This window comes from Podarcis raffonei, chromosome 5 (assembly GCF_027172205.1).
Source record: "Podarcis raffonei isolate rPodRaf1 chromosome 5, rPodRaf1.pri, whole genome shotgun sequence".
Classification (NCBI taxonomy): domain Eukaryota; kingdom Metazoa; phylum Chordata; class Lepidosauria; order Squamata; family Lacertidae; genus Podarcis; species Podarcis raffonei.
The window spans coordinates 31,779,780-31,795,065 of record NC_070606.1 but is presented as its reverse complement, the minus strand read 5'-3'; the positions used below and the strand labels follow the sequence as shown (position 1 = coordinate 31,795,065).

General features: G+C 41.8%; 1 protein-coding gene across 6 annotated transcripts in view; it reads left to right on the top strand.

Moving 5' to 3' along the window:
• Positions 1–15,286, top strand: part of CDH23 (cadherin related 23) — a 391,169-nt gene that overhangs the window by 230,158 nt on the left and 145,725 nt on the right. For all 6 annotated transcript variants that reach the window (XM_053388502.1, XM_053388507.1, XM_053388501.1 and 3 more), the window contains exons 16-18: positions 2,960–3,065; positions 3,160–3,287; positions 14,666–14,738. In XM_053388502.1, the coding sequence (XP_053244477.1) occupies positions 2,960–3,065; positions 3,160–3,287; positions 14,666–14,738 (307 nt within the window). The remainder of the gene's footprint in view (positions 1–2,959; positions 3,066–3,159; positions 3,288–14,665; positions 14,739–15,286) is intronic.

Sequence of the window (15,286 nt, the reverse complement as noted above, 5' to 3'; positions counted from 1 at the left end):
TTTTTAAAAAATGTTTCAGTTGGCTTGCCAGTTGATGCTCTGTGTCCTTGGCAAACAGGAAGCACAGTAGTCATGTGAATTGGCTTTTACACAAGAATGCAAACTCACCTCTAACACAAATCTTATTTTTGAAACCTCTTTCTTGAAGTTCACCGTCTACTTTCCCCTCTTTTCTCTCTTCAGTTTCCTAGCTGGTTACACATAATAGAGCAGTGGTGATATTCTGATGCTGGGAAGCTTTGCCACAAGAACACAGCACTGCTCATGGAGGCAATTAAACAGAAATGAAATAGGAGTCAAGCATATGAGAAGGAGAAAGCTTGGAATCCCTTCCATCTACTCCTTCAGATGACTCTTGCAACCTACCATGCTCCACGGTTCTTGGTGTTTGCTCCCCATCTTTTCTGCCTTACTATGTACTTCACTCTAGATATCATGGCAAATTTTTGAAAGAGGTAGTTGGGGTTCTGAATGTGAGGTTGTCTAGTTCAGGAAGCCATGGCCATTACAAAGTGAGCCCATGCCACCTCCGAATTCAGATCCAACTTCTAAATGAGTCGCTTACTCCTTGCCAATCCACATACCCACACCCACCCAGCAAATAGAGTCTTGCCAATGGGGAGTGCAGGAGGAATTGGTGGCAAGGAGGCCAAGCTGGAAACCTGATAGGCCTTATAAGCTTCAGCCTTAGAGCCTGGCCACTCCTAATTAGGGATAAATTTGATTCTGTTGGATACACCTAATTCTCACTTTCCAAAACAATGCGGGAACTGAGCCACGGCCAGACTTCGAAATAAGATAAAGTGTGCATTAAAATGCATATATTAGTGAAAATGCATTATATCAGATAATTTTGTTTTGCAAAAATGTGTGCATGAGGCAAAGTTGCATATAAATGTGTGTATGAGGAGAAGCTCACATTAAAATGAGGACTTAAAACAAAAAAAAATGAGCCCGAGCTTAAGGCCGAATTTAGACCTACAAGCGTCTCCTTCCTCTTTTTGCTACCAAGGCTGAGTTGGAATAAGTAAACTTGCTTGGAGAGGGGTGCAGGTTTGTGGGATAAATCCTGAGCTTTTTATTGAGAATCCTCTAAGAAAGCTTACAAGGAAAATGAGTTCATTATGAGGTGACCCATGTAGCTTTTCACTATGCTTCAGGCCCAGGATTTACTGAATCAGATTTCATTGCCCTCCAAGTGATTGGGAATTCCCTTGAGGCTCTCTGAATTTCAGTGACGGGATTGGAAGAGTGTTATCATTTGTCTAAGTAACCAGAGCACATGAAGCAGGGAGAGCTGTCTTCCCATTACTCCTGAGTCCCTGTATCCTCTCCACTTAGGAGTTTCTTGTGAAAGCTGCAGCAACATAAATGCGCCATTAAAGGAAAATGTAGCCTTACTGATAGGAGCAGCACTTCCATTTGGATGTGTTTGAAGTGCATGAGTTGAGAGCACATCCCGCTTCAGCCCTTGTTCATTGGCATTACAAAGCTTGCACAAGCTACACAAATGTACACAAAGCAATGAGCAGAGCAGGGAAGAAAGTCGGAAAGATTTTCCATTATTTGAGCTGCTCTAAATGCAGACTCAAAAGCATATGCTCATTAGAAAGAAGAGATTCATCTGAATGCACTCATTACTCACATTATTCTCTTTTCAGTCATTCAAGAGAGTGACTTTTGGGAGGAAGGCAGTTGGCCTGTATCTTGCTGATACGATCCTAAGCTTTCCCCTTCTGGGAGGCAATAAAGATTACATGTTTCTGTGAGCGCTGTTTAGAGTAGCCTCAGGGTGTGTGTGGTTTTAAAGTGATCTTCAGAGTGTTTTCACACTGCACAGCTCCTTTCTGATAAACTGATACTCTTTGTAGGCAGGCAGTTTTCACCATCAAAAAGGTTTCACTTGGTGAGCAAGGGAGTTTCAGGAAGGCCTGAGCCTGCTATTTGGTTTGTCCAGTTAGAGTTATTCCCAGCCAGCAAATCTTCCACAGCCCGTCATTAGGAGCAGATTCGTTAGGTGGAGAAGTGCTCCAGCCCCCTAGTCAAAGTGGCAACTTAGCTTTTCCTTCCCATACATTAGACCTGCTCTTGAAGGATTGGGCAGTATTGCTTATAGCACCTGTTCCAGTATCATGTAGAACCTAATCAGTCGCTATTCATTGAAAGAATGATTTCCTCACAATAAAATTGACAAGTGGAGCACTAAAACAAAAACAAAAAACCATCAGCAACCCTACCCAGAATATGCTGCAAATTTTGCTAGAATTTCGTGGGAAATACCTGAGAAACCAACTAAAGCTAACATTTGCATTTATGCATTTCACACTTTTGTGAGGAGGAAAATGTTCCAGGGGCAACACTTAGGCTTCCTTTTGCAGAAGAGATCACTATAGGCATATGGTGTTTTTGCAGCATTTGGTTCATTTATAAATATACAAGTAGGGCATAGTTGGAGGCAAGAAGCATGAGCTTCCCTATAGTAGTTTCCCCATGTCAGACCCTCAGAAAAGTACTTGCACCCCACGGCACCTTCAGGTTACATCCCATCTCTCTCTCTTGTTTTCTGTCTCTCCCAAAAGTGCTGTTACTGAGACCTAATTCACACACAAAGATGTTTGATCAGTCCCAACCTGCTTCAGGAGTGGGGAAGTATACACAAATTTCCCTCCAATGAGTCTCACATTCCAGGGATGAACTCTATACCTCAAGCATTAGCTCCTGTTGAGGAACCATCAGCAAGCCATTCCTGAGCATTAAAATTCCCCAACAAAGAATATGGCTGGCATGGCTTGGCCAAACTCCATAAGAATATCCACACTTTTGTTTATTAATCACATTTATAAGTTATTTTATTAAACACTTGGTGGTTGTGCTACAAGATCTTGTTATCTAAAAGCTCCAAGAACAGTAGGTAGGTAGATTAGATTAATATTAAATAATTTCTTCCGTTTTTACCTAGGCATCAGATGAAGATTCTCCTCCGAACAACCAGATCACTTATAGCATTGTGAATGCTTCTGCATTCAGAAGTTACTTTGACATCACTTTGTCTGAAGGTTATGGAGGTGAGTGCAATACAGTGCATGTGTGTGCATTATGGTTCGACTTTTAAAATGCCTAATGTCAATAATTGCCAACACAGGCTTCTTGCCTTTTCAGTGATAAGCGTTGTCCGCCCTCTGGATTATGAGCAAGTTCCCAATGGTGTTATTTATTTGACTGTAATGGCTAAGGATGCAGGAATCCCACCACTCAACAGTACTGTCCCCATCACCATAGAGGTTTTTGTAAGTACAAACAATGCCTTCCATTTACACTTCCCAAAATGTATGTTCTTGCTCTGAGCACAGGATATGGTTCTCATGATAATTTTTTCCCTTAATTCTGTTTTAATATTAACACTGTAGTGTGTCTTGTTATCGAAGGGTGATTCCAGATGAATATTTATTGTGGGATTGTTAATAATAATAAATTTTTATTTATATCCCACCCTCCCCAGCTGAAGCCAGGCTCAGAACAGCTAACAACAGTAAAAATAACACAGTTTACATAAAATCACAATCAATTAATTGAAATACATTCTAAAATCAATTTATTCTAAAATCAATTCAGAGTCAAATTAATGGCAACCATTGGGCTAGAGTTCTGTGAGGATTACCAAAGGAGGGGGTCAGACTGTGCCTTGGCCAAAGGCCTGGTGGAACATCTCTGTCTTGCAGGCCCTGCAGAAAGATGTCAAGTCCCGCAGGGCCCTAGTCTCTTGTGACAGAGTGTTCCACCAGATCGGGGCCATGGCCGAAAAAGCCCTGGCTCTGGTTGAGGCCAGCCTAACCTCCCTGTGGCCCGGGATCTCCAAGATGTTTTTATTTGAGGACCGTAAGGTCCTCCATGGGACATACCAGGAGAGGTGGTCCCATAGGTACGAGGGTCCTAGGCTGTATAGGGCTTTTGTTGCTTCTTATACATGCAGCGGTGGCACCAGGGGGAAATCGGAGGGTGGCGACAGAAGGAGCAAAGTGTCTTTCTAGGTAGGCAAGTTGTGTCCCACATTTTAGGATCTCTGAAAGAAAAATAACAGTATATATTAATGACAGAGACCCGGCCAGGGTGGGGGGAAGGTAATCAAATGAGAGTTTGAGTTCCTTGTTGCGGGGTGCTTGCCTCCTCTGTTCCCCTAGTGCCAGGTATGCATGCATGCAATTGGCTGTTGTTGTTGTTGTTGCAAAGCCCATATAGTGTCCTGGGTATCGAAACACCAGCCTAAATTCTTATTCCCCCAATTTCATCCAATTGTCCCCCCTGGATTAAGGTAAGGGAAAAATAAATGGTTATCAACAAACCCATTTGCAATATTTCAATGGCCCATTTGCAAATTAAGCCCTTGTCTAGAAGTACCCTGACTCTCAAAAGCCACAGAGCAAGGTTTGTCTGCTGCTTTCTCTTCAACCTTCCTTAAACCCACTCTTCAGCTGGAAAAGAAAAGACTGCCGGAGAGGCTTACAGATATCACTAACAAGAGAGTCCCTGCTGCCCTCAGGCTTGCAGTCTAGAAGAAGAGCTCCATCTCTCTCTCTCCCCCCTATAAACTAAGCAGCTAGATGACAGTCAAGGGAAGAGCCTGATGAAATTGGTTTTTCAACAGAGCCAATAGCGATGGAGTAGCCACCAAATCTTGTAGCAGAAAGAGAAAACTTCTGGAGTTGTAGACTCAAGACCTTAATACTCCCTGGACCTTAATATTCCCTTAATCTGGAAGGTCACAATTGATTTCTATTTGGTCTTTAAAAAAAGAAATGAAGCAACACTCCTGCACTTACCCACATTCCTAAGAATGATTTCATCCTTAGTATTCTTGAAAACTGTCGCCTTGCTTTGCAGCATTCACTTGAAATCCCAGCTGTATTACTGAGGAAGGCAGAAGCTGAAACATTTAACTAAACAGTTCTAGGCATATCTCTGTTTTCACATAACTTGCCCGGAGGCAAGGCCTGTCTTTCCGTTTAGTCACTGTACAGCACCTACTTGCTTTAATTGCTTCTGCACTCTTGGCTTTTAACTACTGGTTCTCAGCATGGCCCAAGGCAGGTTGCTCCAGCAGCCCTGCCACCGCACAAATATATGGTAAAGTATTAGGAAGTGAATGCGTGGGATGAAAAATTGGTAGCTATACAGTGGTACCTCAGTTTAAGAACAGCCCTGTTTACGAACTATTCGGTTTACGAACTCCGCATTACCGGAAGCAATGTCCTGGTTTGCAAACTTTACCTCGTTCTCAGAACGGAATCTGAAAGGTGGAAGGGCACCGGCGGTGGGAGACCTCATTAGGGAAATCGTGCCTTGGTTTAAGAACGGCTTTGGTTTAAGAACGGACTTCCGGAACGGATTAAGTTTGTAAACTGAGGTACAACTGTACTGGCAGCACTGAACACTGTTGCCATTTATTTGATCATGCACAGTGTAAATAATTATGGAGTCATGGGAGTTTATCGCATCAATAGCTGCAATGTTGCAACATGTTCACTGGCATGCATCTGCATTAAAACCATGGCATATGAATCCCCAAATGTTGCTCCTCCAGAGATGACCTGTTTGTTGAGCACTTGTCCTGATTTGATTGCACGAATTTTGCACTCAGGTTATCCAATATCCACTCATTATTGAACATTTGTCTTGATTTGTTTGTTGAGAGGTTGTGCAACTTCCCATCATACAATTCTTACTTCAAACCATCTCTCTCTCTCTCTCTCTCTCTCTCTCTCTCTCTCTCTCTCTCTCTCTGTGTGTGTGTGTGTGTGTGTGTGTGTTTAAGTGGATTTGTTGCACCAGAGTGCACTCATGTTCTCTGGCCTTAGTTGGAGGCATTTTTTTCAGAACCTCAGTCGTGTTCGCTGGCTCCAGTCTCCTTTCTTTCTCAGAGGAAGACTTGGAAAAGGAGAATACATCACATGGGAATCCATCATTCTCCATTCTAGGACTTTCTAGTCCAGAGGATGTGTCGTTACTCAGCTTCTCAGGCTCAAAGGGCACCCCCTGCTGCAATACTTACTGCCCCTTCCCTGACTGCAGGAGGCAGCTTCTGCAGAATCAAGCAATGGTCCTTTAAGAAACACAGATAGCTCATCGGAAGTGGCAGGCTTAACATCAGGCCTAGACCAACCAGCCTTCACAAGACCTCAGCATGCTACTGAGGCGGCCATAGTGTTCTGTCCAAGGTCTTGACAGTCTGCTCTTTGCTATGTCTGTTGTGATCCTGAATAACCTGCCTTGACCCTTGCTTTACTGTATGTGACCCTGCAGTAAGTGCCAATTCTCCAACCCATCGTCGCCTGGGAGCCTTAAGGTGAGCCAGGAGCCAGGACAATAAGATAATGAAGGGATCAATAGCTAAGGGCATAATAGAAAATATGTAAGAAATCAATAATAATGACAAATGTTGTTTGCAACAAAATGTTGCCCTTCGGAGTTCTCTCCACCAAGATATTCCATCCCATCCTTTGCCCACAGTAGACACTCAGCATTCTCATTCCGCATGGGATGGTTTTGCTTGGTTTGCAGGGTCTGGGTGTGCAAACATTGATGTTCCTCCACGCCTTCTAACACCTCCCTATTATGCGCGGATAGTGCTGTTTTTACTTCAAAAGGGTAGGGCTTTGGAAAATGAGTTTATTAATATAGATGGTTGTGTGATTATTATTTATTTATAAAATAAATAAAGTCTCTGCCTTTATGCATTTAAGTGACTGTCCTAGTGGTCGTAAGCATTTCCTTTATTATTATTAATTATATTTGTGTACTGCCCTTCATCCGTAGATCTCAGGGCGGTTCGAAGCATAAAAATACAAGATAAAAACACAAAATACATAATAAAAACAAAATAAAGCAATACCCCTCCCCCACCCCTCATACTACTCATCTAATTAACAAGCCCCATCTTTCTTCTCCCCCTAATAAAGAAAAGTTCTTGAGCCAATGCCTTCTTTTCATTTCTAGCAATTCTGTTCTTCATCCTTTCCAATCTAGCTTTTGCTCCTTTCATTTAACAGAGACTGCTCCAACTCATCTTTCCAATGAACTCCACGCAGCAAAATCTAACCATCTTTTCTTCGTGGATCTTCTTCTTCTGACTCTTCTTTGAGCCTTTGATGCAGCTGACTGCTCACTTCTTATTTCGCTTTCTTAGCTTTGGCTCCTATTGTTTTCTCATGGCTTTTGTCATGGCTGTCTCATCACTCCCTTAAGGTTTCTCTCGGTGGCTTCATTTCTTCATCTTCCCCCGCTTTTTGGAGGAGTACATCAGGAATCAGTTCTTCTATTTGGTCCCATTGGACAAGTCCTTACTGGCCTTGTCCCCTCCAGATGTTGTGCTGAGTGGGACTGCTGAGAGGGGTAGTCCAAAACACTTGGAGGCACCAGGTTGGTTAAGGCTGCATTTATACATTCATTTGGTTGTTGGGATAGGAGTGTGTCAAATCTGCCTGAAGGTTCCATGTACAAAAATCAATGCAATTGTCTTCACCATCACCATCAAAATAGTACATTTATGCTGTTCTTTTCCTGATCTTCCTTCCTATCCTATTCTTTACAGCTTACTGCTTTTTTATTATTATTATTGCTTCTTGGCCATTTTCAAAATCACCCACATTTGTTGCTGATAATGCTACTGCTTGTTCTTCTCATCAGCTTTGAAATCTTGGAATACTTTTTGATTCTACCTGCATAGTCATCTCATTTTTCATCACTACAGTGGTACCTCAGGTTACAGACGCTTCAGGTTACAGACACTTCAGGTTACAGACTTCACTAACTCAGAAATAGTAGCTTGGGTTAAGAACTTTGCTTCAGGATGAGAACAGAAATCGTGCAGAGGCTGCACAGCAGCAGCAGGAGGCCCCATTAGCTAAAGTGGTACCTCAGGTTAAGAACAGTTTCAGGTTAAGAACGGACCTCCAGAACGAATTAAGTTCTTAACCCGAGGTACCACTGTATATCTAACACCGGCTCTGTTCTTTCTCTACATTACCAAAATTCATCTCAGTCTCCTGGTATTTCTAGCACTGGTTTTTGCAGCATACTTCCAGTGCTGAAAATATGGAATATGTGCCAGCGCATCTCCTTGTGAAGACCATTTCTCAATGGCAGTGCCACCGCTGATAAGGCCCTCTTTCATGTTGTCACCTACCTCACTTCATAAATATTTTTTAAAGCAAGTTTTGTTTATTGAGTTTTCAGATATAGCAACATGCAAACAAAAGAAACAAAGAGCAGCAGCTGTTTGCAGCACAATATTGCACTTCGGATAAAATGGAGTAGAAGGTTTGCTACACTTTTGCAGGCATCGTGACGAAACGTCCACGAAAGGACGTTTTAGAAGTAAAAGTCACGTAAGGCAGCCTTAGCAACTGTTTTTTGGGAATCCCTTGGTAGGAGCTCCACAGCACCTCCAACACACACACACACACACACACACACACACACACTTTGAAATTTAAGAATGTATCATGCCTTTAGAAGCAGTACTTGGAATCTCATCCCTGTCCTCCTCTATGGTAAAGCTGGTAGTACCTTGGAGCAGTGTGTGGAAAAGATTAAGATTAAGATTCTACACTGCTCAGTGGTTCTACTAACTGTGGAACTTAAATCATTGGATAGTGAGTTAGAGTGGATGGTGGTGATACCCTTGTTTGTAAGAGCACTGTTCCATTTGTGTTCCAACTGGCACTGACAGCCAAGCTCAGAGAAAATCCTGCCAGCAAGTCCTTCACAAGCTAGGAGCACATGCAAAGAGAAGGAAGAAGGGAAACACACTGGGTGTCTGACTGCAGAACGACTTCATTTCCCTCTATGTGACGTTCAAGAGGATTAAATGAGCAAATTCTCTGGTTTCCGTCCCTCCCCACCACCAGAGATCTAAAGGTGCCTGAAACCAAGCCTCTCTGATTCTGACATGAATATCAAATGCACATTAGCCCTTGAAGTGATTGAAATTATCAGTCATTCAATCAATCACAGCCAGCTGTTTATTTTTCAAATGCTAGCTGTCCCCAGCTGCTGTTGTCCTGAATCCTGATGCAAACATTCTTATCAGGGATGGTGATGTACACAAATATATATTTATTGGTAGCAGAGTTGTGTTACTGTTAGTCCACAGAATTAAACCAGATTGTCAAAGCACAACAAGTATTTTGATTCAAGAAAACTCAAGCTCAAAATAAAGTATCGGCAGTGGAGTTTGCTCTCTTGATAACCTTTCAATCTTAGCTGCATCCTAATAAGATCTGACTTCCAAGTGGCAGCAATTTATTGACCAAAGAGTTGGTGAAGATCATAGTTGCTACAAGATTTGTCTGACTTTCTCTCTTGTCCCCGACATAAGATTGGAGGGGGGAGTAAGAAAGAAGCAGCAAAGGGGTTTAATTGAGGCTAAATACCTCCTTCCCATAGCTGCTCTTTGGACGGTGTAATCCCATCTGTCTAAAGACCACACTTGAAAAGGTCATTTCCTTCTAGTTGATTTTGTACATGGGTGATTTTTAAGTAGCTGTCACATTCTGCACTTTTGACCAAAAGGAATTTTCTCTTTCAACTGGAAGGGGGTGGGGGTGGAATATGATGGTGGTGATGAATTGTCTCACAGTGGTACTTAAGGAGCTGAAATGAAGGAGCAAGTATGATTGCATGTGTGTGAGAGAGAGAGACTGTCTAAGATGGTCCATTTTTTCAGCCTTAGCTTGTTGATTTTTAATAAAGAAATGAAACTCGTGTTGTAGATTTTCCATTAGGGGACAATAAGCTTTCATAGAGGGAGTTACTGAATTAGAACTAATATTAAGCATGATACCAGCATCCTTGGAAATACCACCACTAATAAGTTTCTCTCCAGCTCTCATTTGCTGACATTCTAGGTGCCATTTTGTTCACTGAGCCAATAACTTTAACTACGCTTAAGTATATCATAAAGGAGACATATTCATTTGTGTTGGACACTGTTGATTTACAAACTTCTTCATCCCAGAGCCACTGCTAGAATTTCCTGTCTGGTGGCATAGATTAGTAAGAGAGAGGACTGAATGCTCGCTGGAAATCCACCCCCTTGGAATCTTAGGCCAAATGTTAAAGTCTCAGTTCTACTTCTCTGTATGTTCAAAGGCTGAAGTACTTTGTCTCTCACCAACACAGTGCTATCCATGAAACTATATCCAATATTGTTTGTGCACAAGGGCTCTAGAATAGCTTGCAGAGACTTAAGAGGGTTTTAAAGGAAAATGTAGCTTTCTAGTAGCTTGGATGGCACCTTGTAGGCCTTTTTCTGACAACTCCTGCAGCCCAGCTGGTGCTAAACGTATTGCTCTGCTTTCCTTTGGGCTACATCAGTGAAGCTAATCTTGTCTTGTCGTCCTGGCAGCCTAGGACCTCCATACGCACGGCACCAGGACTGCACCCCAGAGAAGTCACTTCAGTGCTGCTAATGCCGCAAAAACAACATGGGAGGCAGCAGTTACGACTTTCCGGTCTGCAGCCACAGCAGGCGCTGTGATTCCCTAGTGGTTTGACTTTGCCCCCTAGCGGTGCACTTCATTATTGACAGATTCCAACAAGTGGCTTGAAGACAATATTTCAAAGACCTCATTGCCCACAGCTGCAGATATTACAGGGCCATTCCTTTCTACAATGAAATGGTTCCTTTTTGTGGCCCTAGCACTACCTTGATAATTTCAGTTTTGTAGGCATTATAGCAGAGCTAAAACTGACACCCATAAAGCATGACTAGGGTTGCTGATTCTGAAAGAGACATGTATACATTTTGGTGTAACTGTGTTGCAGGTACCTGAAATGAATAATGAAAAGTCTCCACAGACACACTTAAAGCAGGTTGTTGTTGTTTTGTTTTTAATTAAAGGTTGGTTGCTTGTCCACTTGATAAAAGGAAGAAAATACAGGGCATTTCCTCTCTGTCCCAGCAGTACTTAGTACGCCCTTTCTCTCCAGCAACCAGTAGATATTCTTTCATTTTGGTTACATACTCAAGCTGGTATCTCAGTAACCTCCTGTATATGCCTAAAATGCTTCAGCATGCACCTAAGGGCTTTTGTAGTTTTCACCTATGGCTACAGCTATTGGATGGCTCTCCCTGCTTTTGAGAGTGAAGTATTCAAATGAATACATTCACACACACACCCATCTTCTCGCAGCATAGAAGGCTGCTACCAAATCGCCTTATTCTCCAGTAAGCAAGACTAGAATTTCTCATATACACTTTGCTTAGATATGGGCGTAGAAATGTATTCCAAGTGGGGATTTAGCATCCTTACTTAGATGGATTTTCCATGTTACTCTCTTCCTCCTCCAAGGATGTGCAGAAAAAGGTGGCGCTCCATGCAGTTGGAGCTATCCATGATGGATCTACTTTATAGTGTAGGGAGAACAATGCACAGTATTGGGCATTGCAGAAATCATGAGTGATGAAAAGCCTGATTAAAGACCACCTGCTCCAAGCAAAAATAGCAGAGGATGGCAATTTAATTATAGTATGATGGGCATCACTGGCATGTGAAATTACATAAAATATCAACTTTAATAGCAAATACATCAGTCAAAGTTTAAGGGCTAGGGTAGCAGTTCCCTCTATATAAAAATGTGGCAATTTTTTATTCTTCTTCGGTTATAGCTTCAGTTATCTCTTCTCTTTTAGACTAGGACTTTTTCTTGAGTAACATCCAGAAAGTCTGTCCTTAAATATAAAGCTGATTTATTTGTCTTCGTATATAATTTTTAAAAAATATTATGCAAATTGTGTATATTGGTTTGAGACGAATTGAAAAGTAAAGTATCTTTATATTAATAAAGATTGCAGTCTCTCTCTTAAAAACAGAATAAATTATATTTTTATTAAGCTTTACATTTTGGAATATTTAAAATACACGTATTCTTCACCTCAGATAACTGATTAGAAGGGGGGGTGAAATTACTAGTAAAAAATACAGTAATTTTATATTTTGAATAATAGCTGACTAGCTAGAAACTAGGAATGATTTGATATTTCATTACAGTATTTTAAGTCCTCCCTAGAACTGTTTTTCTTTCTCTAATAATGTTAATTTGATTGCAGAGCCACGATTGGGAAATAAGTTTACTTTGGTCCCTCTGGAAAAAAATACATGCTAGAAAGTAAAATTTTAATGGGTAGGAAAATACACACACACACACACACACACACACACACACACATTTGTATACAAGCTTAACTAAACTAAGAAGGGGTGAGGGAAGCAAATAGCAAAGCTCGTGATAATTTGGGAGAGCATGCAAGGCAGGAGACTAATTCAGCCCGAACACTTTATGTTACACAGTGATCCAAGGATCTGGTTTTGAATCCTGTAAAAATAAAGTCCCATCCTAACAGGATGTGTATGAAGTTTTCCGCTGAAAGTTTCTTTTCTGGGTATCCTTTTAAAAGAAAAAATACCCTCCATTGTGGATCAGATTACTGGGGAATGAGGGACATGGTTTGGTGAAATTAAATATTTAATTAAACCATCTAATTGTCAACATTTTGCCACTGCAAACTTTTGTTTCTGAAAGGTTTTATGCCTACTGTCAGAAAAATTAATCCCCACAAATGCTATGCTGAATGGAAACATTTTTATTTAATGACCACATTTTTTGCCAGTGAATTCTATACATTCCCTTTCACTGTTTCTCCTGGTCGCCTAGTCACTTTTGTGACAAGAAGAAAAGAAAAGAATGAAACATCAAAGATAGAAAGTACAAAAATCTCTAGGTCGAGCCTAGAATGATGAAAGCATGGTGCCTTTGTCTCCCTACAGTGTATCCAGTCCAGATACAGTCACAATGCGTTCTAAGGATGTTTTCACACATTGTCAGGCTTATGTGCAGATGTTCTTCATTTGAAGCAATGTGTGTGCAGTGGAAACTCTCTTTTTTTTTGTGGAGTGTAGAGATATTGCTCCTCCAGCCTGTGCGTCCATTGTGAGAGAACCCAGCATATACAAGCTACAATTGGCAATGTTGTTAAATGCCTAAGTTTCTGTACTGCGACGTTAGCTAGAGGCCAGTCTATTACTTTTTATCTCTTCAAGCTTTAAGGCACTATTGACAATGGGATTTCTGAAGTATTGGCTTCTACCATTACATATTTTGTTGTGCTCTTGAAACAGGTGTGGGTATCAAGATGGAGTTTGAACTTTAAAAATAGAATAATGTTCTGAATGTGGATAACATAGAATCTGTAAAGGTTTGTGTATGCTCTTCGCAATAAGCACCCTCTGCTCACTCAGAGAGATATTTACAGTTCTTTATTTTACATATGTACAAGCAGCACAGTACAACTTATGCATCTGAATCGTCTGGTTCAGATTTGGGGAGTGGTCTTCTCCTGCTTCTCCTCCAACAGAAGAGGCAGGCAAGCCTCATGGGACGTCTCTGATCCTTGCACAGGAATAGGCTCTCCGTCTGTCCCTGAGCTCCCTGTGCGGTGCTGCTTCAGCATTGGAGAGCCTTGACACCTCCTGGCTCCCTCCAGCTCTCTCCCCCTCTCCCCCTTCCGTCATTTCCTGACCGTCTCCTTCTGACTGTTCCCGTTCTGACTCATCTCCTCCCCCCAGCTCAAAGGCGTTCCTTGGCAGTCCCATGACAGAATCATAGAATTGTACAGTTGGAAGAGGCCTGGAGGGTTAGCTAATTGTTCAACCCGCTGCAATGGAGGAATCTCAACTAAAGTATCCATGTCAAATGGCCATTCAACTTCTGCTTAAAAACCTCCAAGGAAGGAGAGTCCACCACCTTCTGAGGGAGTCTATTCCACTGTCAACAGTTCATTAGTACATTTCCGAGCACAATTCAAAGTGTTGGTGTTGACCTTTAAAGCCCTAAATGGCCTCGGTCCTGTATACCTGAAGGAGCATCTCCACCCCCATGAGATCCAGCGCCAAGGGCCTTCTGGTGGTTCCCTCATTGCGAGAAGTGAGGTTACAGGGAACCAGACAGAGGGCCTTCTCGGTAGTGGCGCCTGCCCTGTGCAACGCCCTCCCTTCAGATATGAAGGAAATAAGCAGCTATCTAATCTTTAAAAGACATCTGAAGGCAGCCCTGTTTAGGGAAGTTTTAAATGGTTAATGCTGTGTTCTTTTTAACACTCGATTGGAAGCCGCCCAGAGTGGCTGGGGAAACTCAGCTAGATGGGCGGGGTATAAATAATATATTATTATTATTATTATTATTATTATTATTATTATTATTATTATTATTTTCATAAGAAAGTTCTTCCTGATGTTTAGTCAGAACTCAACTTTATTCCGATTGCTCAATCTTCAAGACAGATTCCCTATCTCCCCGTGACTTTGGAAACAGGTGTAGAGGGTCATCTGTTATTGCAGCTTGAAATGCAGAATTGTTTCCTCAATGTTCATTCCATGTTTTGTTCTGGTGGCTCAGTGTTCATATTGTGTCAAAGCTTGTATTGTATTAACAAATAAAATGGGGTGCTGAACGAAATAGTAGTTAAAAACTAAATGTGTCGCTTTTTTCCTTCCAATATATGAGACTGCGCTGTGTTTTGAGGTGTTTTGCATCATGCTTCATCATAACATTATTGCTGCTAGGTTAGATGTTTATGTTGTGTGCTGTTTTTTCTCTTTTATCTTCGTAGGATGAAAATGACAACCCACCCACGTTCAGCAAGCCTTCCTATGTCATCACAGTCATGGAGGATATTATGGCAGGTTTGTGAGCTGCTCCTGTCATTTCTGACACTGCCTTGTTTCTCTAAGCAATAGTTAAGACTAATCATAGTTCTGAGCTCTGACATAACAGCAAACACGGTTCGTTGAAAACAAGTGGAAACTTCCAATCTCCTCTTTGTAACCACACCATAAACTAGATCATCATTTAGTGCTATGTTCACACCAAGTCAAGCTGTTCCTTAGAATACAGCTCAAGCCATAAAATTCTATCTTTCTGGGAGCCATGTGCCCTACCTGTCTCTCTGCTTGCTGCATTCCTTGGCTACTTGAATGAAAATCACTTTTCATGTACAAATCTTGAACCGGAAATTAAAATAAGGCTGCAACCCTAAGCTTGTTTACTTGAAAGTCAGCTCCAGCAAAACCAATAGGACTTACCGTATTTTTCGCTCTATTGGACGCACCGGACCACAGGATGCACCTAGTTTTTAGAGGGGGAAATCAAGGAAAAAAATATTATCCCCCCCCCAGCCCCAAAGAGCAACAGACAGGCTGTGCGCAGCCTGTCCGCTTCTCCCAGAGCTTCT